Genomic DNA, 22265 nt, shown 5'->3' with positions numbered 1-22265 from the left:
TGTTTATTTTTGAGTTCAGGATGAAGAAGAAAACTGTGTCCACTTCAGATATGAATGTCCTGGGAGAAGTGATGGGACGCATTCAGACGAATATCATTACACAATCTGCTGGAGAAACTAGGAACAAGATCTTAAACATAATGCAGACGCATGCATGGTAATGAGAATAGGGACAAAAAACAAGAAAAGGAAAGAAATCCTTACTGACTGCATGCATACTAGGAGAAAGGTGAGGAACAATGCTGGGAGAATTCCAAAGCCTTTGGCACAGTGCTTAGCAGCAAGAAGAAATAGAAGCCAACAAACCAGATTCAGGGATGTATAGAAAGACATATCAAATGTCAGTTAGAGGAAATTATTCTAGCAGCTGATAAATACCGTTCAGACTAATCTGAAACACTGTGCAGAGCTCTGGTTAGGCTATTAGAAACATGCAGAAGCTCGAGCAAAGAGAACAAAATGATCCTAGGACTTCAGGAGATTGGTGATACCTATCCATATATAAATATCTTGCTTACTAGAGCAGAGATCTGAGGTCTTCAAAGCGAGGGATGACACATGAACATCTGTGATGTATAAAAGCCATCGGAAGGAAATTGTGGGATAAATGCAACAATGGCTGTTTGCTCGGGAGTCAAACATAAGAGTAACAGTAAAAACTGGAGGTGGGGACAGTGACAGCTGCTAAAGGAGAGGAAGGCTGGTCTTGTGATTAAGGCACTGGGCTAAAATGCAGGCATGTTCATATTCCCGAATGTACTATAGACTTCTCATGTGAACCACTCTCCTCGCTGGATTTTGGTTCCCCATCTGTAGAAATAGGGATAATACTTTCTCCTTTGTCTATTTAGATTGTAAACCTTAATAGGGCAGGTACACATTTATTAGGTACATGTCTGGTGCCTAGCATAAATGAGGGCCTGATCTTGGTTGGGGGCTGTTGTAATTTTTTTTTTTTTTTTTTTAAGCAGGGAGCAGTAGTTATACAGATCATCATCCAACAGCAGCAGCTATTCAAAAATCCTTTTCAAAATCCACTTAGAATCATAGAATATCAGGGTTGGAAGGGACCTCAGGAGGTCATCTAGTCCAACCCCCTGCTCAAAGCAGGACCAATCCCCAATTTTTGCCACAGATCCCTAAGTGGCCCCCTCAAGGATTGAACTCACAACCCTGGATTTAGCAGGCCAATGCTCAAACCACTGAGCTATCCCTCCCCCCTATTTCACCTTGTTTTACACTGCTGGCTTCTATTCCTGTGCTATCTGGTCTTCCCCTTCCAGTGTACTCCAGGCTATTATTTTAAAATAGCAGGACTATGATCTGCTCACTATCTGAATCTCACATTATTAATTATTATTATGGACCCTCATTCTCACTATCCCTTCCATTGTCTGTTATCTTCATGTTCTATGCTAGTCTAATTTAGGGCCCAATCTGGCACCCATGAGAAGTCACACTGAGCTTATGGTAGGAGTAGGAACTCCTCCTCCAGTGTAGAGGACTTGGGTCTACACTAGCCTATGGCTACACTAGAGAGCTTACTCTGTCAACCAGTCTCCATCTGAGAGTTTTAGGTTCTTTTAGATACCCTGGCCCCAGCCATTGAGCACCTTGAAGATAAGGACTGAGACCTTGAATTTAACTCTATAGTATACGGGAAGCCAGTGCAGAGAGAAGGTCAGGTTAGATGGGCTTGTGGTAGCCAGTGTTGCTGAGGAGATGTGCTGCAGCAGCCTGTACTAGATGGAGTTTGTAAGATGTGAAGGCTTCATGCCCGGATATATTGCATTGCTGTGGTCCAGCTGAGAGGTGATAAAGGTGTGAATAACTGAGGCCAGGTCTTCCTCCACCAGGATGGGTGGAAGTCTCCTAGCCAGCCAAAAATTAGAGCAACTTCTGTGAGTAATACTATCAACGTAAGAGCTTAGCGTCAGCAAGGAATACCAGAATACTCCTGAACTATGGACTGAATTGGCCCATTGTGGCTCTGTAACTCCACCCAAAGGAGATTTTGCAGCAACAGTGCAGTCACTCTTCAAAATGCCTTCCTTTCCCCACCAGCATACCCCTCTGTCTTGTTTGGGTTCAGCCAGCTGTTCTTCATCCAGGAGATGATCTTGTCCAAGCATTTGGCTGTCTTGGTGCGAGTGGCATAGTCTTATGTGGTGAAGGAGAGAGGGAGCTGTGTCTCATCTGCATATTGCTGGGACTTGAGTCTGTCCTCTGACCTTGTAGCTACATATAGATGTTGAAAAGGACCAGAGAGAAGGGACTCCCCAAGTGAAGGGTGTGGTGGTGGAGGTGCAGCTTCCCATCGCTACTCATTGGGGACTGGGTGTATCCCTCTAGGATGGACTAAAACCATGTCGATGTGTTCCCTTGATCCCCGGCCACTTCTCTCAGACAGGACAGCAGTATCCCATGGTCAATAGTGCCAAATGCAGCAGAGATTAGCAGGAGAATGAGAATGGATGTCTGCCGGCTATTCATTGACAGCAGATCATCTGTCAGTGCCACTAAAGTAGCTTTCATCCGGTGTCCTGACCTAAGTCAGGATTGTGCCAGGACTAGAATGTTAGCTTCAATTACATGAGCTTGTAGTTGGTCTTAAGCTTGTCAGGATCAGGAGGTTTGACTCTGGATAGTAGTTGGCTAGAACCAATGTATCCAGAGTGGGCTTCTTCAGTATTGCTCAGACTCAGCACAGAATAGCCAGACTACAGACCGCTCTGGCTTCTCCCCCTCCAGCCCCGGCAACCCACGGCCTAACCCCTGCCATGCCTCCATACCAACAACTGCGAAGAGGACAGTTTGGGAGCACATAGCCTGCTCTACGCTGCCTGTGCACTAGGAGGATTCCCCTGCAGCCCATTTACACTGCTGGAGCAAGGTAAAGGGGCTGCAGCAAAGGCCAGAATAGACCCCCTAATCTTTTCTTGGCTCCTTTTCCGGTTAGAAAGGAGTTGGTAACCATTAGGAAAGCTTTATTCTCAATGTCCTATTACAAAGTGTATCTATATAGTACACAGGCCCTCTGGCTACCAGAGCCTGGCAAGACAACCTCTCTCTGCGATATTCTGACAAGTGAGCCTGTGAAGTTAACGTCATACCTGTCTGATGTAATAACTACTCCTGCCTTTAAGAAGATATAACAGGGACAGACCAAAACCTTTGAGAGCTTTGGGAAAGTTTGGCTCTGAATCTGATCTTTGCAGCTCAAGCCCATATACAATGTACAAGTCAGAATCTTAAAAAAAAAAAAAGTTACAATTTGTCATTTAAAGGGATGCAGACAGGTCAAAATGAAATCTAACTGAAAAACTCCATTAAAAACCACCACCTGTCTCCTCAATGTGTTAAATCTCTCAGCTCCTCAAGGCAGAGAGCTGCATTGCTGCTGAAATGTCAGCTTTTCAGCTGGGTGATCCAACAGCAGCAGCAAGTCAAGGACACTAGGGGGTTCCAAATATGAAGATGTATCCTCCTGACACCATCACCACCAACTGGCACCAATCACATGCATACCTTACTGCCCCTATGCTGTCTCCTGCCTGCTCTGTTCTTGTGTATTGCAAAAACCAAACCTGCTCTCAAGAGCCTGGTTCTTGAAGGAAAGCACAAGAGTGTTACAGCATGTCTAATATTGGATCTGTGTTTTTAGTGGAATGACCTCAAGGTCAGTAGAGAAATTACAGATCCAGTCTGCTCCCATTCATGTCAATAGCCATTTCCCTGTTGACAGGGCCTTACACTAGGAAAACACACACACACACACACACACACTCACACACACCCCCACACCCCAGGATCAGTTAAAATGTACCCTATAGACGAGGCCAGAGCAACAGTTATTTTTACACAGCCATAGATGCACATGGCCCCTGTTCAGGGAGATACTGTATAAAATAATATGAAACAACAGGAGACAGCTAGGTGGAGAGAAAGGTTGAGCCCTATAGGACATTGATAACCAACGATACATAACATGGAGTCGACACTGAGTTAACTGAGTCCTCAACTGGAAAGATGATACTCCTCACATTTAGGAAGAGCAATATAGTCACTGTTGTGAATACAAGAACATATGACTTAGAGCAGTGGCTTGTCTGATTTGTCTTGCGTACCCCCTACGTTTCACCTCACTTAAAAACTACTTGCTTACAAAATCAGAAATAAAAATACAAAAGTGTCACAGCACGCTATTACTGAAAAATTGAATACTTTCTCATTTTTACCGTATAATTATAAACTGGAATATAAATATCGTACTTACATTTCAGTGTATAGTATATAGAGCAGTATAAATAAGTCATAGTCTGTATGAAATCTTAGTTTGTACTGACATTGCTAATGCTTTTTATGTAGTCTGTTGTAAAACTAGGCAAATATCTAGATGGTGTTGATGTACCCCATGGAAGACCTCTGCAGATCCCCAGGGATACGTGTACCCCTAGCTGAGAACCACTGACTTAAGGTATCTGTACACCACAGACAAGCTTGAGTTAATGCATTAAAAAAATAACACTGTGGATTCTGCAGCTTGGGCTCTCAAGTCCACCTGACCTCTAGGCTTGAAAGCCCAGACTGCAGTGTCCAAACTGCTGTTTTTAGCATTCTATCTCGCTAGTGCAAATCTATCTACCTGGGCTGGGAAGCTCACTCCCAGCTTCAGCGTAGCCATACCCGGAGTGCTGATCACTGGAGAGCAACATACAGGAGACTTGAAAATTGTGACCTATATATAACCTGAAGTGAAGACAGGATGAACCTGGAACCAGCCTTGAAGACAGAGTGGGGAAACTTAGACAGAGCCCCCAAATGATCAGGGCCATGTGAAAAAAAACCCACAGTATTTCAAATGGAAGCATAAACCAGGGCCTGCCACTATTACTGTTAGAAATTAAGACTTTTGAATTAATCTACTTTTACAATTGATCTTAAATATTAGGAATTTTTGTCACTTTCATACCATGTGAAAAGGTTATGGGGCATCAGAGGAGCCCAGGACCAAAGCTGGTGAGTATGTAAAGGTTCACTAAAGAGCCAAATCTAGAGAGTTCAGAGACTGTTTAAATAGGGTTGATTTGAAGCCTATACAGTCATAACAATAAATTGGTTCCTCACCAGTCCTACCCAACACTTGCACTACCATGGTACAGTAGCTTTGTGACTGAGGACATCTACTGGCGAATGGGATATGTGCAAATAAACAACTTCTGTGTAGCTAACTTTAATGAGAATTTTTAACAATTTACTGACTCACCCAGTGAAACTGTGCTAAACAGCTGTTTACTGACAAGGGCTTGTGGGTAAGTAGTATAACTGCAGTTTCAGATGAAGAAAAAAAAATAAAACCTCCAAAAATCCCAAGAGGAACAACTACAAATGTCATGGCTATAGAAAACCTATGAACCAAGAAATATATTACCCAGCAGAATAGTAATAGAGTCTTTCACCTCAAGGTCACCAGTTCAAATCTACTTCAGGTGTGTTACCATTGGTCTGCTCTTTGGTACTGTACCCAAAATGAATGTGTGATTGCAGGTTTGCTATTCGTGGACAAAAGGCCACTTTGTGAAGAGTGGCTACCAAAATCTGTAGCCTTGTTTTCAGGGATGTGTGGAAACAGAGACTGAACTGCACATGGTTCAGAGGCCGGAGCATTAATTTTTTCTGTAGTGCTGCAGATATGCAGGTGAATATAAAAACTAGGTCCCTGCCCTAACAGAGTTACCATCTCAAATACAGACAAAAAGACACCAGCCATGGAAGTCGGAGAGAGGGAGGATGAAGGTGAGGAAAAGGTTCCTCCAGTTCAAAACTGAGGAAGTTGGCTGAAGGCATAGGGAATTTAGTGATGCTGACCATTCTGTATTTGTTCTGTAACTACACAGAGAGCTCCCTTGTTTTAGTGTTGCCAGGGCGGCATCTGTTAAGAGCTGTAAATCCAATGGTCACAGGGTTCACTACTCACCATTATGGCGCTTTCTTTTGGGCCATCCGGGATTAGCTCACCACCAGTCTGATGCCCCCTCCTTCATTTTCTCTCCTCATCGTCTCTCTCTCCGGAGTCAAGTTACTCCCTCTTCATGACTTGGTGACCCCAGCCAGGTCACTATAGTCCTCCCCTTCCAGTGTATCAAAGTCCCAGTGGATGAGCATCCCAGGCAATCTTCTGTTCTACTTTCTAATCTGTGCCACTTCCCCAGAGCTGATAGGGGAATCCAGGCCTGCCCACTCCCCCAGGTTCCAGCCCAGGGACCCTATGCCCATCAACCACAGTCTGCATGGTCCCAAATCTTGTTGCTGTTTCCCTGGGCTGCTTCCTATTTCACCTCTATCAGGTGCCTTTGCCACCCTCCCCTCAGAGTCAGGATCCCAGGACTTCTATTCTCCTCCTAATTTCCTCCTTTCCCTCTCTAAGCCCACAGTGTGACCACAGGCCTCTTCTTACTCACTACTTCTTGGTTTTGTAGCAGCTTACCCTGCCTTTTGCCCAGCTAAGTTTCATCCTCAGTTAAAAACTTACCAGCCCTGATTCTTCCCCTGGTGCAGCCCGTCACAGGGTTTATTGGCTCTCTCTCTTTACTTAGGCCCTGTGTAGGCACCCTCATCACACCAGTCTTCAAATAAATTTAGGCTACACATTGATTAGATTTTTAAAATCCCCCCTCCCAAAAAAGGATCACAATTTTTATGGCCTTTTCATTTTGGTGGGAAGCACAGAATAAAGCTGCACAAAGCCATGTGTCTGTCTGTCTGTCTGCCAGGACAAGTATGGGATGCTCTAAGCCATGAGAGGTTACAGTCCAACTCTGTACTTAGATGCTTTATTCGTCAACAATAGGCGTGATAAACCTTTATTTGATTCTTAGAGTAAATTCAGTGCTTGTATAAGGTGTTGGATACTCAGCACTGGAAAAATGACTTCAGTTTATTCATACAACAGGAAGTGACAGCACACTATTCCTTCCATCACCTGTCAATGAGTCTTAACTTTGACAGGACCACCTTCACAGATGGGAAGATAATTTAGCATCAAAAGTTCATTTAGTCCTTGTCCTCTCCACTGAAACTACCTAGTGAAGCCAGGGGTGATGGGATGTTTCATAACATGGACAATTGTCCACTAGGAGCTGACTGAGACCAGCAGCTCATTTCATATAGTCCATGGGCTGAATGGGTGTGGCTGTCTTATGGTGATAACTTTTGATCACTACTGACACAGACTACCTGTCTGAATCCGTGACCTGGAAAGAAAAAGCTTCTATTGTATGTGTTACCCATTCACCACAACATATTGATTAAAAGCATATAAATCTTTTACAAAACATTACATTCTATGACTTTCTAAGGAACATTCTTGTTCAACATATTTCCAAAATGGGGGTGGAGTGGAGGGGGGGGAAGGAAACAAGTGTAATAATAAAAAGGATACATTTCAGTAGCAACTACCTATATACACTAATGTCTATGGATCTTATGATTTAAAAAAAATTATAATCATGTTTTTCACAGACATGGGAGCCTCTAAAAATCCCCCAGGCCATCTAAATAAACAGCAGACCCCCCAAAATGACAAACCTAAAGAGCCCTGCCTTGTTTGCCTCTGGAAGCGCAAATAGTATCATTGTTTCAATATCAAGAAACTATTTGTGTTCCCAATAAGAAAAGCAAACATACACATGCACAAAACAAACCGAACCAAACCCACAAAGTTTAGAAAAACAAAACAGCCATTCAAATATAAGGACTTGCTTTGGTCCTACATTCCTGGCTGCCTGTTGTAATCAAAAGTTGCAAACATTGGAGATCTTGCCTATTCACAACTATCTGTTCAGCAGAGATCAGCTTGCCATGAAAGACAACAGATACCTTTTTCCACCCCTCCACTTAAAACAGAAAAACGGCTCTGCTAAAGTGGGAGCTGGAAATATGCCTCTCAACTGCCCTCCTTTAATTTCTAACCTTACCTTTGTTCAAAACAAATTTAGCATCTCCTCACTTGTGATGTGGAAAGTCACTTACTTCAGGAATAAGGAAAAGAATAATGATGTTACAGAGAGAATGACTGAATCCCACAGCATTTTAAATTCCCTTCTTCAACGTTACTCTACGGCCGCACTTTTCTGCCATACATAGTAGATTTTAACAGCAAGGCAGATAACTCTATCCTGGCCAAGATTCAAAACTTGGAGAAAATGGCTTTAATTAAAAAACAAACACCACCACTATTCTATTGTAATGTTCCAAAACACTGCACTAGTGGAGTGGATTTGGGTTTGAGGGAAGTGTAAGATTTGCAGGCAACGTAACCATGATGCAACCTAGCTTCTTGTACTTTTTTAAAATACAGTGTCCTGAGATTCTTCATGTGGTTTAGAAATAGGTTCCTACATGTAAGCAATTAGCTATTTGCATGGATAGTTTCCTATGGATTGGCTGCACATATGCAAGACCAGTAATCCAAGATGTTATACTCCATTAGGTCAGCAAGTCTGCCTCTCTAATTTCTTCAGGAGTCCTTGACTTGATCAAGGCTTAGGAAGAATTATTACAGGCTTCCAAAGCAAAAATCACTTAAGAATTCTTTAAGCAATTCTTGAGAAAATAAATGAAATCATAGATAATAATGGCTCTGAAGAAGGCATTAGGGTCACCCGACACCATTCACCCAGTTACATGACACAAATGTGAACTTTCTTTTGTTAACAGGTCACTCAAGTAAATGGAGCAGATAGACACAATACAGTTTGTGGTTAACGGTCTCCAATTGCTTGTTCAATTGGGGCCTGATCCTATGAGTTGCCATGTGCCCTACATTCCCATTTATTTCCCCTGGACTTGAATGGTCAACAAGCCTTTGCTTATGCAAAGCAAGTCACACAAGTAAAGGGCAGCAGAATACAAATAAAGCCTTACTAATCCAAGATTAACCCTCACTAGGACGGGGGCAGTTATTTCCTGGTAGCAAGTGGGATAGAGTCAACAAAATTCACTCCCAGGATAATGGAATGCATGTGCCCCTTCCTCCATAAACCACAGAGAGTATGTATTGTAATTAACAAAGGACACATGGGATTTGGGAAACCTTTTTGTGGCTTCCCTGCCTTCAGTCCATAAATCTGCCTAGATGAGTTACTGACCCTTTAGAATAGGCGAATCTGGGGGAAAAGGGGCTATATTTTTGAGCAGCCTCCTCTCATCAGCACATGTCTTGTGAGCCAGGGTTAGAACATAAACCCATCTTTCCAACCTAGTTGCACAGGCTCTGCTCGTTGCTTAAACACAGTTTTGTTAATTCTAATTCATAAAGCTTAGTAATTTGAATGCACGTCCCAATTTATTTGCTACAATAAGGGAAAGGACAGATACCAAACCAGATGGGGATTGCACTGTTTTACAGAATTGATTAGGTGACCACAACAGACTCAGTCTCAACCCCTGCTCAGTCTTAACTCTGAAAGCATGAGACTGTAGATATGTAAAACTCCAAGTAGCACCCTTCACTAGGTATTCTTATGCTTTAATTAGAAGTACAGTGTTGTTTCCTCACTCCAAATCAGCAGTTCAGCGAACAAAACAGGGTTTGTTTTACCTTTAATTCTGCCAAAAGATCTGCCTCTTTCCTTTTTGAGCATCTTTGAAGATTTTTCACTGATATGTAAAGTCATAAAACTGGAGGATTCAGCAAAAAAAGTTTGATATCTTATGTCACACTATTGTAGATAAAATCTTTTCTGATCAGCTGCACACAAACAGAAGGCCAGGGACTGCTAGAACAGTAGTTCTCAACCGTTCCAAAGTAGTGTACTCATTTCAGGAGTCTGGTTTGTCCTGTGTACCCCAAGTTTCACCGCAGTTAAAAACTACTTGCTTACAAAAGCAGACATAAAAAAAAATACACAAGTGTCACAGCACACTATTATGGAAAAATTGCTTACATCTCATTTTTACAATATAATTATACAATAAATCGATTAGAATATATTGTACTTACATTTCAGTGTGATACTTGAGCCTGTTTTTCACTTGTCAGCCTTGTCTGAAGCCGGAGCTTTGAGTGGCAGGGCTGAAGCCTGAATCTCACCACCCCGAACTCTACATGTAACTTAGCTTCGCAGGGTCCCTTGTGGTATGAGACCCTGGGCAATTACCCTGCTTGCCACCCCGTAATGCCAGCCCTGCACTTGCAACCTCCCTAAACCCATCCCATGACCCCTCTGAGAGTTGCAACCCCAGGGTGCGAAACACTGATCTAGATGAGTTGAGTACCCCTTAGAAGACGCCTGTGTACCCCTGGTTGAGAACCACTGTACTAGACGTCCCTTCCAAAGCACCACTTCTGAAGTTCCACCTCTGTGCAATTCCTCTACAGATTTAATATTCAGGGTCTTGAAGGGTCTCTCAGACATGTTGAAAAATTCACCCCGATATATAGCATTTTCCTAGGGCGCTATGGGTTGAGATTTCCCTACTAACACTATACAATGTGAATGGTCCAAACATGGATTAGACAGATCCAGAGAAGAGACTTAGAGAACCAAGTCCACTCCACTGCAAGGGTAAAACAGTATATTTAGTCCATATATAATGTTTCAAGAAATGGGGCTTTGATCCATTTCTTTGGGAGACCATGGCACAAGCTAATGGTGCCCTCCCAGAACAATTTTTCTGGATATCCAAACATATGCGCCTTTTAATTTCCTCCAGCATAAATGGCTTTTTACCATCCTATCAAATCCTATTCCCTTTGTGATTACAGCCATTACCTACTTGTAGAATGGTAACATTCCAAACTGTTACTTAAATCGCTGTCTGCTATCACTTCAGCTATCTTTCAGCATTGCCTGCCTTTCAGGTTTTGGTAACCCATTGATGATTTTGCTGTGTTACGTATTCTGCCTAGGATTCTGACCTCTCTGGTTGGTTCCTGCATTAAATACACCACATAGAACAGTGACCCTGTCCAAGGGCACATCTGCCTACCTCATTAGTGTGCTGTTTATTCCTTCTGTTAACATTTCACATGAGGATGAGACTGAACAGAAAGATGAACCAGTCTGACAGACATCCAAATTTGATACACTCCATTTACCACATCATTACCCTTTGGCTAAAGGGCCATGAACAGTTTTTAATCTGCCTCAAAGTTTCTCAAACCCAAGTTATAAGAGTTGACTATATATATTTAAATACAGAATCTCAGGTCTTCTCCCGTTAAGACAGGAAGTGCTGTTATCGGTCAACATTATTCAAGAGTTGAGACAACAGGAATTCTCAAGTACAAAATCTGGTGGCTGACAACCAAAGTATTTTGCTCTCATTTAGTCTCCCAGAATGTTAAAACAGTTTGTTGATGAATCCTAACTATGTGTTATTGCCATGAATCCTTTTTATAACCCCAGATTGACTGAGGAAGACATATGTTACAATTGTTGTGATGCTCTAACTCCAACACCTATGACTCACACAGTAAGAATACTTGAAACACAAGGTGGGTGAGGTAATATCTTTTATTGGACCAACTTCTGTTGGTGACAGAGACAAGCTTTCAAGCTTACAGAGCTATAGAGATGAAGAGCTCTGTCTAAGCTTGACAGCTTGTCTCTCTCACCAAGAGAAGTTGGTCCAATAAAGGATATTACCTCAGCCACCTTGTCTTTCTCCTATCCTGGGACAGACATGGCTACAACAACATTGCATACAGTAATAATACTTGGCACTTAACACCTTCAAAATGCTGTATCCTGAGTTAATCCTCAGAACACCTCTTGTGAGGTAGATTAATAGCGCCCCTCCTTTTACAGAGGAAGTCAGATGCTCCTGCCGGGAATTCCTACTGAATTCCATGAAAGTTACAGCTACTTAGAGCAGTGTTGAATTCGGCCCAGAGATATTAAAGGCAGATTATAACCAAGCTACAATGCAAATCTGTGGCAGAGTTGACAGTGAAATTCAAGAGCTTCTGGTTCACAATGCCCAGTGTTTTTAATTATTTTCGTTTTTTTTTATGGCAAGCCTTCCAGTTTGCCAGGGCTTGATTTGACACAGCGCCCCAGCTTCAACTTTAGTTTCATGTTTTGGATTAAGTTTTGTTCCAAATACCCAAATTTGGAACTGTCCAGGTTCTTCAGTCTGAAGGAATTTTGTCACTTCTGTTACTTAATCAGAATACCAAAACAATTTTTCTGTATCACTTTCATAGTAGAATGTTATACGTCTGTGACAGCTTAGACTGGAGTTAAAAATGTACACTTTTTAGAATCTAGTTTTAATTTTCTTGACTTCCAATTCATTAATTCAAGACTGGAATTATGCAAATATATTGCTGTCGTCAAACTAGCTAGGAAGTGTATATAACTGTACCCACCTCCTTCAAACATTCTGTTTTAACTACTGTACATTATATCTTTGGGGAAATACCCATAATAAATTAAGTGGTATTATTCAGAAGGGTTGCCAGTTACAACTGCATCTTTTGTTTTATTCATATTGTATCCTATTAGTACCAAGATTTCTTCTGAGAATGTAACAGATCAATATGTCTGTAACTCTGGCCTGTAACCCAATTACTATGCAAATGTCTCTGATAACTATTACAAATTAAATTTGTATTTCGTAGCTTCAGAGACTCATGGAAAAGGCTTTATTGTTATGCTTTCAGAGAAATATACTGTTTAGGATAAATTCAAAAGTATTTTGGGAATTAAAAAATACAAAATTAATCCTTAAAAGAGATCGTTGTGGGGAGACCAAAAAAGCTGGACACTTGGTATGCCAGAGGATTTATAAGGGTCCATAAAAGTCATTGTACAAGAAATTTATTCTAATAGCTTTGGATGCTCAATCCGTGTAATAGTCCAGTCTGCCTTCACTCCTTGTGTAAATTCCCTTCGGAACCTAGGAAAAGCAGCACAAATAAGTTGTTAAAGCTCACGTAATCCTTTAAAGAGCTCCTAATGCTATTGAGAAAACTTGGCAAAATACTTTCCTTAGTTATTCTGTTATCATTTTCTCTATCTCTTCCCATGTCCTTCGACCTTATGAAAGCCAGGTGTTTTATAAGAGATCATTAGATGCCACCGCTCAGTCCCCATATGGAGAATTGTGACATCAAAGCTATTTCTGCAACAAGAGAGTGATCCAAAGCCGACTGACATCAACGGAAAGGCTTTCCTGACTTCAGTTGGGCTTTGGCTCAGGCCAAGTGAGGAATAAAACAACAACAAGAGCAGAGGAAGTCTTAAGTACCCCATTTTTTTTCATGCTAATACCCTCAAAATTCTAGAAAATGATCTATAGGAAAATTAGTTACTAAATTAAGGGTTTCATTTTTCCATGAGGCATCAGCAAATCAATATGGTGAACTAGGTACTTTTTATCCAGAGATATTTGGTTTAGGCATAAAAAAAAAAAAAAATCACGGAATAATAAAGTTAGTAGATCTTTTTAGAGATTAGACCAGATATACCAAAAAAACTAAGCGTAGGATTGAATCCTTCTACACATTTGAATTCTACAGTTGTTTGAAAGAATGTTAACAGCCACCCCAAATTTTAAAAGCTTTCCCCCTTTAATGCTAGAACCTTTGAGCACCTGCATTTCCAAGTTGGTAAGGTTTTTTCATAGGTATTTTATGTGAAGCCTTCAGTTTCTAGTGTGTTAACACAGCATTTGTATGCCTAAATCACACACAGAACAGCAAGGGCAGCAGAAGTGTAATCCATATTATCCTTCAAGTGTGTTCCAATCCTGGCCTGGGCAGAACCATCCCTAGACACCTAGCTTTGATGGGTGATGGGTGCTTTGAAGTCTATCTACCCATTTGTTCCTTGACTTCTGTGGAGGGGCCAGAAAGCGTGCCAATTTCAGATGATTTATTTGGACACCTGGCCACTTGGAACTGAGACAACTCACAAGCTTTCCCCCAAGGAGTCAGGGCCCTCAAAGAAAGCAGACAAGACTCTAAGATATGTGATAAATATGGTCAAGAGATGAACATCGGTGCTCTTCAAGTGGTTTTTATTTGTATTTTCTCTGGACCTGGAGGCTGTGTAGTTTCTCCTCTCTGAGAAAGAGTTTAGAAGAGAGCCAGCCTATCATAACTTAGGCAAAAATATGCCATTTCCCCTCCACTTTTTACAGTTTTGAAGAATATTTTCAATCGTTTTGCCAAGACTGCAAATATTTTTTATCTCTCAGACATTAGCACATTTTATAACCAGTGTTTTATATGCACATTCCTATGAAAATACATCCACTTGACCAGTGAGCACTCAGAGGATTTAGATCAGATCTATGTGAATTATTCAAAACACCAGATGATGTTTGCATTGTTCTAACTTGCTTCAGAAAGCGTTCAGTTAAATCTTTCATCTTCTCAAGCCAACTGCAATGCTGACTCCTTTGCAGGAGGGTGGTGTTACAGCAACAACACAAAGCAGGCTGATTGGCTTGGCAGCACTGTTTGATTTGGTACACAAAACTGGGACTGAGGACTGACATGGGCCTCTTTCCAAAAAGGGGGGGGATAAGGAGGGATCAGAAAGTTTGCGACATGCTAGTAGATTCATAGAGTGTAGTAGCATTAGTCTGAAGTTAAGAAACAAAGCTGTAATGTGACAACCTTAAGGTGATTTTGTTTTAAAAAACCTCACACCCCAAGAGTTGCTCCCCAGAATAAAAGTTGGGTTGAATGAGGAAACTCTTATGCTGAAGGCCAAGATAAGTACAACCAGAAGGAAAAAAAGAGATAGGGAGACTTACTCATAGTTTGCTGTTAGAAGACGTTTAGTTTCTTTCACAGTTTCATCTCCAAATACAATCTGGAAAACTTTGGTTCCATCTGGAGCCTCATCAGGGAGGTCAGTGCTAGTTAGATACCAGAAGCGCATCAGGATACTAACAAACTTTCTTCCTGTTAGAAAGAAAACTAAGCCATAAGACAACATTCAGGAATTTTGCATATACCTCAGCAGTCTAATATTTTTTACTTGCAAGCCACTAAGCATTTTACTAAAACTCTAAAGAAGCAAGTGGCTACAGCCTAAGAGGAAGCACAAAAGAAGAAAGAAAAGAAAGTGATACTTAAAGTAATTCACCCTAAAGCCATCTTCATAAGGTTTGGCAGGAGTAAAAACAAAACATCATACTTTCTATAGAGAGGTGTGTAAGTAGCAGGAGTTATTCCTGTCACTATATATGATCACATTATATGGAAGGCTGGCATATTCCATATTATAGAATGACCATTATTGTGACTGAAAAGATACTTAGGGTGACAGGGAATGAGATGTGGAGAAGTAGGATTATTAAAACAATAGAATAAGAGAAGTTCAACGTATTAGATAGCCTGAAATAAAGAGGTATGGATGGATGAGACCAAGGTTAGGTTCAGAAAAAGAAGCATCTCAGCTGTATTTTGTAATGAGCCAAGCACACATTGTTGGCATTTAACAAAATAAAGCAGACAGTTGCTAGTTTAAAAAATAATATAATAATATTATCTATCTCTCTATATCTATCAAGGTGTCCTGGAGCCATGTGGAGAAACTGTCACACAGTGTGGTATGAGATTATTCCCACTCCACTTCTCTATCCTAAATATGCTCAGCCAGCATGGGGGGAAATTATGCCTATGCTGCTGCTCCAGCATACAGCACTTAGCGGTACAATAGGAAAGCAGTAAAGAGTGACTCAGACCATGTCCATTTCATGCTGCAGCTGCTGCATCCACACCACCACCACAGAAGCAAACTTTCAGGAGGCAATAGGTAGGAATGGAACAGACAGGACGGGAGACAGACAATGAAGGGGAATGAATTACAAAGTCAGTTGCAACATGAAGACTGAAAAATTCAGGAGGTTTTGCAGATAAACTTTAAAAATTGGTCTTCAATTTGATCCCTCATTTTCCATGCCAGCAGGAGTTTGGAGCACTGCAGAGGCAGTGCTCAGCCCACATGGGAAAAGACAGACCGTACGTCACCTTTCTGGCTCGGGCTGACAGAAGCAGCAGCACTAACAAGCGCCAAAGAAAGTCATATCCAGCCATCCTCCATCAGAAGAATGTCTGCCACAAGGCAAGATTTTTGGCAGGAGGATAGGGTGGGGAGAAGAGGGGGAATAAAAGAAAGGAGAGAGACCAGAAGAAGAAAAGAATCTATAAGAGAAGGGGCAGGAGTACACACGTTGGGAGTCATTATGTTTTTATAGCACATACAACACTTTAAGGCCTAGCACTCTGCATACAGTAACCTGTGAGGGGACTTTTTTTTCCCCCTGAGAAGTGAGTAGGGAGAAATGAATGGAAAGTGTATAAAATCCCTGTGAAGGAGAATAAGAAAAATTTGAACAGGCATCAAGGTGGTATAATGACTCATACTACTAATGATAGTTTATAGTGAGATAAAATAAGTACATAAAGAGAGATCTTTAAACGTTACTTCTAGGAATGAGAAATAGGACTCATTAACACCTTTGTAATTAGAAAAGCTGTAAAAAGCAAAACCATGACAACAGGTTCGCTATCTATGCTAGGTGAATGTTTTAGAATTCTATACATACCACTGTCATCGTAGTAAATACCAACATCTCCTGGTGTTGTATACATTATTTCATCCATGTCAGCAGCCAGGGCATTCCTGTGGTTTTCAGACAATGAAGAAAGCTTCTCCTCCAACACCTGAAGTACCTGAATTTAGAGAAATTGTAGCTACAGTTCACTAGATAATTGAAACCACTGATCTTGTAAACTCCATAATAATCCAGTATTAACCAGTATTACCCCAATACATATACTGAAGTATTTCTAATCCACATCGCTGTAAGATAGTCTATTAAAACAGAAATATTGTTCAGCCAAAATATATCTATCTATCTCCCATAGTATTTCCTTCTGTCTGAAGAATGGTTAAATGTAAAAAGTTACATCAACGCAACATTTAAATCCACAAGAGTCAGGACATGAAAAAGAATTAAAATACTCACAGTAACTTTAACATAAATGTATCCTGTGCAATGTGTGTTATCACTCAAACTAATTAAGACAGAATATCCAAATTCTACACAAAAAGCTACATCTGAAGAACATTAACATTGCAAAGTCAGAAAGCATCAGTTAAGGTTTTCCTCAAAACCTAAACTCTGCTCCCCCCCTTCCATTTAAACTTCTCTCTGCTTCCTCTTATCTATATTTAAGTTTTGTACTACACATCACTGTGGTATGCGAGTGTCCTTATCCTTTTATACATTACAATTGTCTCTATAATTCTATATTAATTGCACTGGACCGTTGCCTCATTCAGTGCACAGGTCAGACAGGACAGTGGAACTTTGCCTTTTTTCTCTACACACCATCCTCCAAATTTGTTCACACTGCGATAGTGGCAAATTGAATTTGTCTTAAAACAAGTCCTGGATACACAGAGCCCAGGCCCCGTTCACAATTTTCCACACCACATTCACTGAGCACCATCCAACCTGCAAAAGATTATCATGATGTTCACCAACCCAGGCATCAACAACAAGAAGTCTACTAGCTGGCCCTAACTGCAATCATTGTTTCACATTTTCAGTCTGTGCCACCTTGGGTCACACATGGCTCCTAATAATTGCTTCCCTTTCTCCTCCTTTGTGGGGTGGCTCCCCATTTCTTCCCCCTCCTCTGATTGTGAGTGTCTTCCTTTTAGTACTGGTAGAGCTTCTATGAACACCTGCTGAACCCATGGAGTTTGGGGTGGGAGGAGGAAGGGAAGATGCTCTCTTTAAAGAGCTCACTAGGAACAAGCTCACATTTCACTGCTACCTCTACTCAGAAGCAGGAGGCAAGATGGTCCATTGGCACTACACCACAGTGGTATTAGAGTTCTCTTTCCATAGGCACGAGAGGCACCAGGCAGCCCAAGCTACTGGCATACAGTAACACAAACATACACCTGAAGCAGCTCCTCCATGAGACTCTTCTGGATCTGACACCCCTCTCCAGAGGTGACCACGAAAACAGTCCCAGTGGTTCAAAATTCACACTGACAACTAACACTGGTCAATTTGGCTATATCCTTGAGGCCATGATGCAAGATCGAGGTCTCCAGTTTAGGACTAGGTAGCTAAGTGGCAGTGTGACCTACATGGGATGGGAACCAGTTAAGACTGGGGGATGCACAAGAAATGAATTATCCATTGAGCAGGTCTATGTTGCTCACCTAAAGTTTTGGCACCAGTGAATGGTACTGGTAGTCACAGTAGGAACTTCTACTCACTTGCCCCATGTGAATAGAAGTTTGCAAGTCTGCCCCTGTTATCCACCCTCTTCTGCAATGACTATATTTTTTAATCCTTTTTTGATGACTCACCGGACTCTTCTGGCAGCTGCTCCATTGTCCTAATGGTAAAAGCAATTGGACAATTTTCCTTAATACAGTAACTGATCATGCCCTTACAGATAAGCTTGTCTGTCCTCCGACTAACATTCTCCTGATCTTTATTGAGAAGTTCTTCCCCAGTTGGTACTATTTGTGTTTATTAACAAGCTAAACTTCACTTTAGATGACTGAGAACCCATTGGCAGATTAAAGGGTGAGACAGAGAAATATTTTTCATTCTGTGTTGGAGATTTTAAAAAAGAAAAAATACTCTTTACCTCTTTTGATACAAATTCCTCCATCTGATCAAGTTTACACTGAGAAAGCAGCTTTGAAACAAGAGCAAAGGCCTACAAAACATAAAAATACATGAGCAAACATTCCACTAACTCCAGGTCAGCTCATTTTCCAGTAATCAGAGAATCAGACATTAGATATAGAAAAAGACTCATTAGATCATCTAGTTCCATCACATTGGTAGGGCAGGATTGTTGCCTCCAGTATATTTTCTAGTGTCTGCTTCCATCTAGTTTTAGGGAATCCATCTACTGGGACCATGGCCACTTTGCTTACAAAATTACTCCAGACCAAAATAGATTTTTTTCCTGATGTTTACCTTACGCTTTCCCCATTCTTAGTCTTTATCCCCTTGTACCACCCTGTACAATCTCTCTCCATTCTACAATGTGACAGCTTACATGTACATGAAAGGTGTGAATGCTTTCTCAGTATTCACACCACTCATGAGTATCGACCTTTTACACATCAACAAAGGCATAGTATAATTGCCCTCCCATAAAGTTAGACTAGTTTCTACTGTCCTTCCCTAGAAGCAGCTGGAAATGGCCTTCTCCACACTATCTTTCTATTGTGACTGTGGAAAAGCTATGCTGAAGTAGCAAGTTTTATTCTTTGCTCTGAAAACAGCAAAGTCTGAGTGTTCTCACTTCCTCCAGAAAAGTGGCAAAGCCTTGGGCCGTCTGCCAAGAAAACCATCTCCCCATCTCATACATGACAGCTTCACTTTTCCTACAAAACATAACTGTCAATGGAGATCTATATCTTGGGTCCATTCCACAGGCCTTAAAGCTGAGACTTGAATATGACCTGTATTCTATCGGAAAGCCAGTACGGTGAGCAGCGGACCAGGGTGATGTGCTGTTGCTGATTTTTTTTCGCTGTGGAAACATGGTGCTGCATTCTGGACCAACTGAGGCCAGTCAGTGAGCTGCTAATACAGGGAAATGCAGTAGTCAAGTCTTCAGGTCACAAGGGCACGAATCACTGTGGACAAATCATTCTGCAGCAGTATGGGGTACATGCAGAAAAAAGCACTTTTAGCAGCCATTGCTATCCAAGTATCCAGCAGCAAGTAGTTCAGTAGAAAAGAGTGGCTATGAACCAGCTTGAGTACTTGAGAGCAGGCTCAATCAAAACAGTGATGCTACAGTGGTAGTTAAATCTTTACGATGACATATCCATCTTCCTTGGGTTCAACTTCAGCCAACTGTTTTTCATCCACATGCTGATCTCAGCTAGACAACCAGAAAGCTGAGAGATGGTTCAGTTGGCATTGGAAGTAAATGAGATATGGGGTCATCTGTGTGCTTGTGGAACTTGAGTCATCACACAGTGGCTTCATGCAGATGTTAAGTAGGATGAGGAAAGAACAGAGTTCTGTGGAACTGCACAACCGAGTACTCTGATGGCAGAGGAACATTCGTCCAGCACTACTCAGGGTGCAGCCTGAAAGGAAGGATTGGAGCCATCTCAGTGCTTTCCTTTTTACTGTTTCTATATCTTTAAAGTGGGAGAGAAGTGTGTGATCAACAGAGCTGGATTAAGACAATCTGACGTCCTAGGTAAACCCCACATGGCCCTGCCTCTGCTTGAGGGGTCGTCACAGTCTCCCACCCAACACAGACACAAGGTATCTGTGGGGGGCCACTACCTCTCCTGTTTGGAGGAATGAAGCCTCCCCTGAAACTACCTATGCCAATGGTTTTCAAAGTGCGGGTCACGACCCACTATGGGGTCGTGGAATGTAAGGCACTGGGTCATGGTGGCTCTGGTCAGCATCGTCAACCAGGCCATTAAAAGTCCCGTTGGTGGTTCTGCCTGGCTAAGGCAGGCTAGTCCCTACTTGTCCTGGCTTCTCGCTGCACCCCAGAAGTGGTCAGCAGCAGGTCTGGCTCCTAGGCAGGGGGGCCACGGTGCTCCAAGCACTGCCCCTGCCCCAAACACTGGCTCCACACTCCCATTTGCCAAGAACCGGCCAATGGGAGCTGGAGGGGGAGCGGTGCTTGTGGGCAAGAGCCGCACAGAGCCGCTTGTGTACCTCCGCCTAGGAGCTGGACCTTTTCTGGGGCGCAGCATGGTCCGCGGTGCCAGGAGAGGCAGGAAGCCTGCTTTAGCACCCCTGCTGCACAGCTGACTGGGAGCCACCCGAGGTAGTCCCACGCCCCAATCCCCTGCGCACCCCCCAAACCCAGAGCCCCCTCCTACACTCCAAATTCCTCATCCCCAGCCCAGAGTCCTGACCCTCTCCCACACCCCCAACCCTCTACCCCAGCCCAGAGCCCCCTCCCACACCCCAAACCCTTCATCCCTAGCTCTGTTGGGTCGTGGGCATCAACAATTTTCGTCAACTGGGTTGCCAGAAAAAAAGTTTGAAAACCACTGACCTATGCCATACCAGAAGGAGGAGTAGTCAGCCACCACCTACCTAAATGGATGGAGGGATGTGTGGGGAGCTCCTCCCGACACCACCCAAACAGAGCCATAAGAAGGAGGCAGAAGCAAAGGCTACCCCTATCTAAGTCTTCTGCTGAGGTGCCGTCATGGGGGGGGGGGGTGTCTCAGAGAAGCAAGTTGCAGAGTTAGCATAATGAGAAAGTGGGCACATGACATTCACAGAGCTATTGTTGCAGGCTGTCGGCAGACAGCAGTTAAATTTAGGCCCCATGTTTTCAAGGTTTTCTTCACAATCATAAAAAATAGAAAAAAGATTAAAAAAATTAAGTGTGAAAACTGAGATTCTATCATCATGCAATTCCAGGATCTGGAACAATACGGATGTGACTATGCCTTAAATCCAGCCTCAGTGATCAATGGTACCAAGTACCAGGAGAGATCCAAAATGATATATAATTCCCATTCTCTCAGTCATTTTAGCTAAACTAGTTTCTGTTGCTCTGCTCTGAGCACCCTCCATTTTATCAGTACCGTTCCAGTAATGTGGCACCTAGAACTAGGGTTTCCAATTTTGGTTGGACATATTCCTGGAGGTTTCATTTTATGACATAATATTTAATTAAAGATTAATCTTCAGTTCCCAGAGACAATCCTGGAGGGCTGGCAACCCTACCCAGAACTTGAAAGCAACATTCAAAGTGCTGCTGCAATAAGAATCATACTGAATGGCCTCCTTGCCTCCCTGCTCTGCGACTGGATGCCTCTGCAGCCTGAAATTTGTCTTTTCCGTTGCCAAATTACACTGGAGCCTACTATGGCGTGCTGCATTTATGCCTAATACTGCATCACTCTCACAGATGTTTTGCAACTGTTTTAATCACTTACAATACACAGAAAAGCCTGTCAAATTTTGACTCCTCCTTTAAGGGGATAAACCACAATTTATATGGTGTCATTGTCACAGCAATAATATCCCTCCCACAGGGGTCTCACTACTGGGACAATATGAACACACAGTCCATCCCAGTTGAACAAAATATCTGTCCCCAGAGCCAATGGGCAGCAGTATTTAGCGGAGAAAGGAGGAAAGAGAGAGCTCAGCAGGAAGAGAAGAAGCAGAGGGGAGTAGGTAGGAAGCAGTGAGGAATAAGGTCCAGGGTGGCCAGGTATGCCAAGGGGAAGAGTGGGGGTGGGCCCCATAAT

At 42.3% G+C, this 22265-nt stretch overlaps 1 protein-coding gene across 3 annotated transcripts in view; it reads right to left on the bottom strand.

Annotated features, from left to right (window-relative positions):
• Positions 1 to 12629: 12629 nt before the first annotated feature.
• MAIP1 (matrix AAA peptidase interacting protein 1) overlaps positions 12630 to 22265 on the bottom strand; it is a 12517-nt gene continuing 2881 nt past the window's right edge. Inside the window, exons 2-5 of one of the 3 annotated variants that reach the window (XM_073306326.1) lie at positions 18647 to 18718; positions 16573 to 16699; positions 14773 to 14923; positions 12630 to 12906 (exon numbers count right to left, since the gene is read on the bottom strand). In XM_073306326.1, coding sequence (XP_073162427.1) covers positions 12828 to 12906; positions 14773 to 14923; positions 16573 to 16699; positions 18647 to 18718 — 429 coding nt within the window. In that variant the 3' untranslated portion in view covers positions 12630 to 12827. The other 2 variants (XM_073306325.1, XM_073306327.1) reach the window with 2 other exon arrangements.

The sequence above is a fragment of the Lepidochelys kempii genome, chromosome 11 (genome assembly GCF_965140265.1).
Source record: "Lepidochelys kempii isolate rLepKem1 chromosome 11, rLepKem1.hap2, whole genome shotgun sequence".
NCBI lineage: Eukaryota > Metazoa > Chordata > Testudines > Cheloniidae > Lepidochelys > Lepidochelys kempii.
This window is presented reverse-complemented; position numbering and strand designations above follow the sequence as displayed.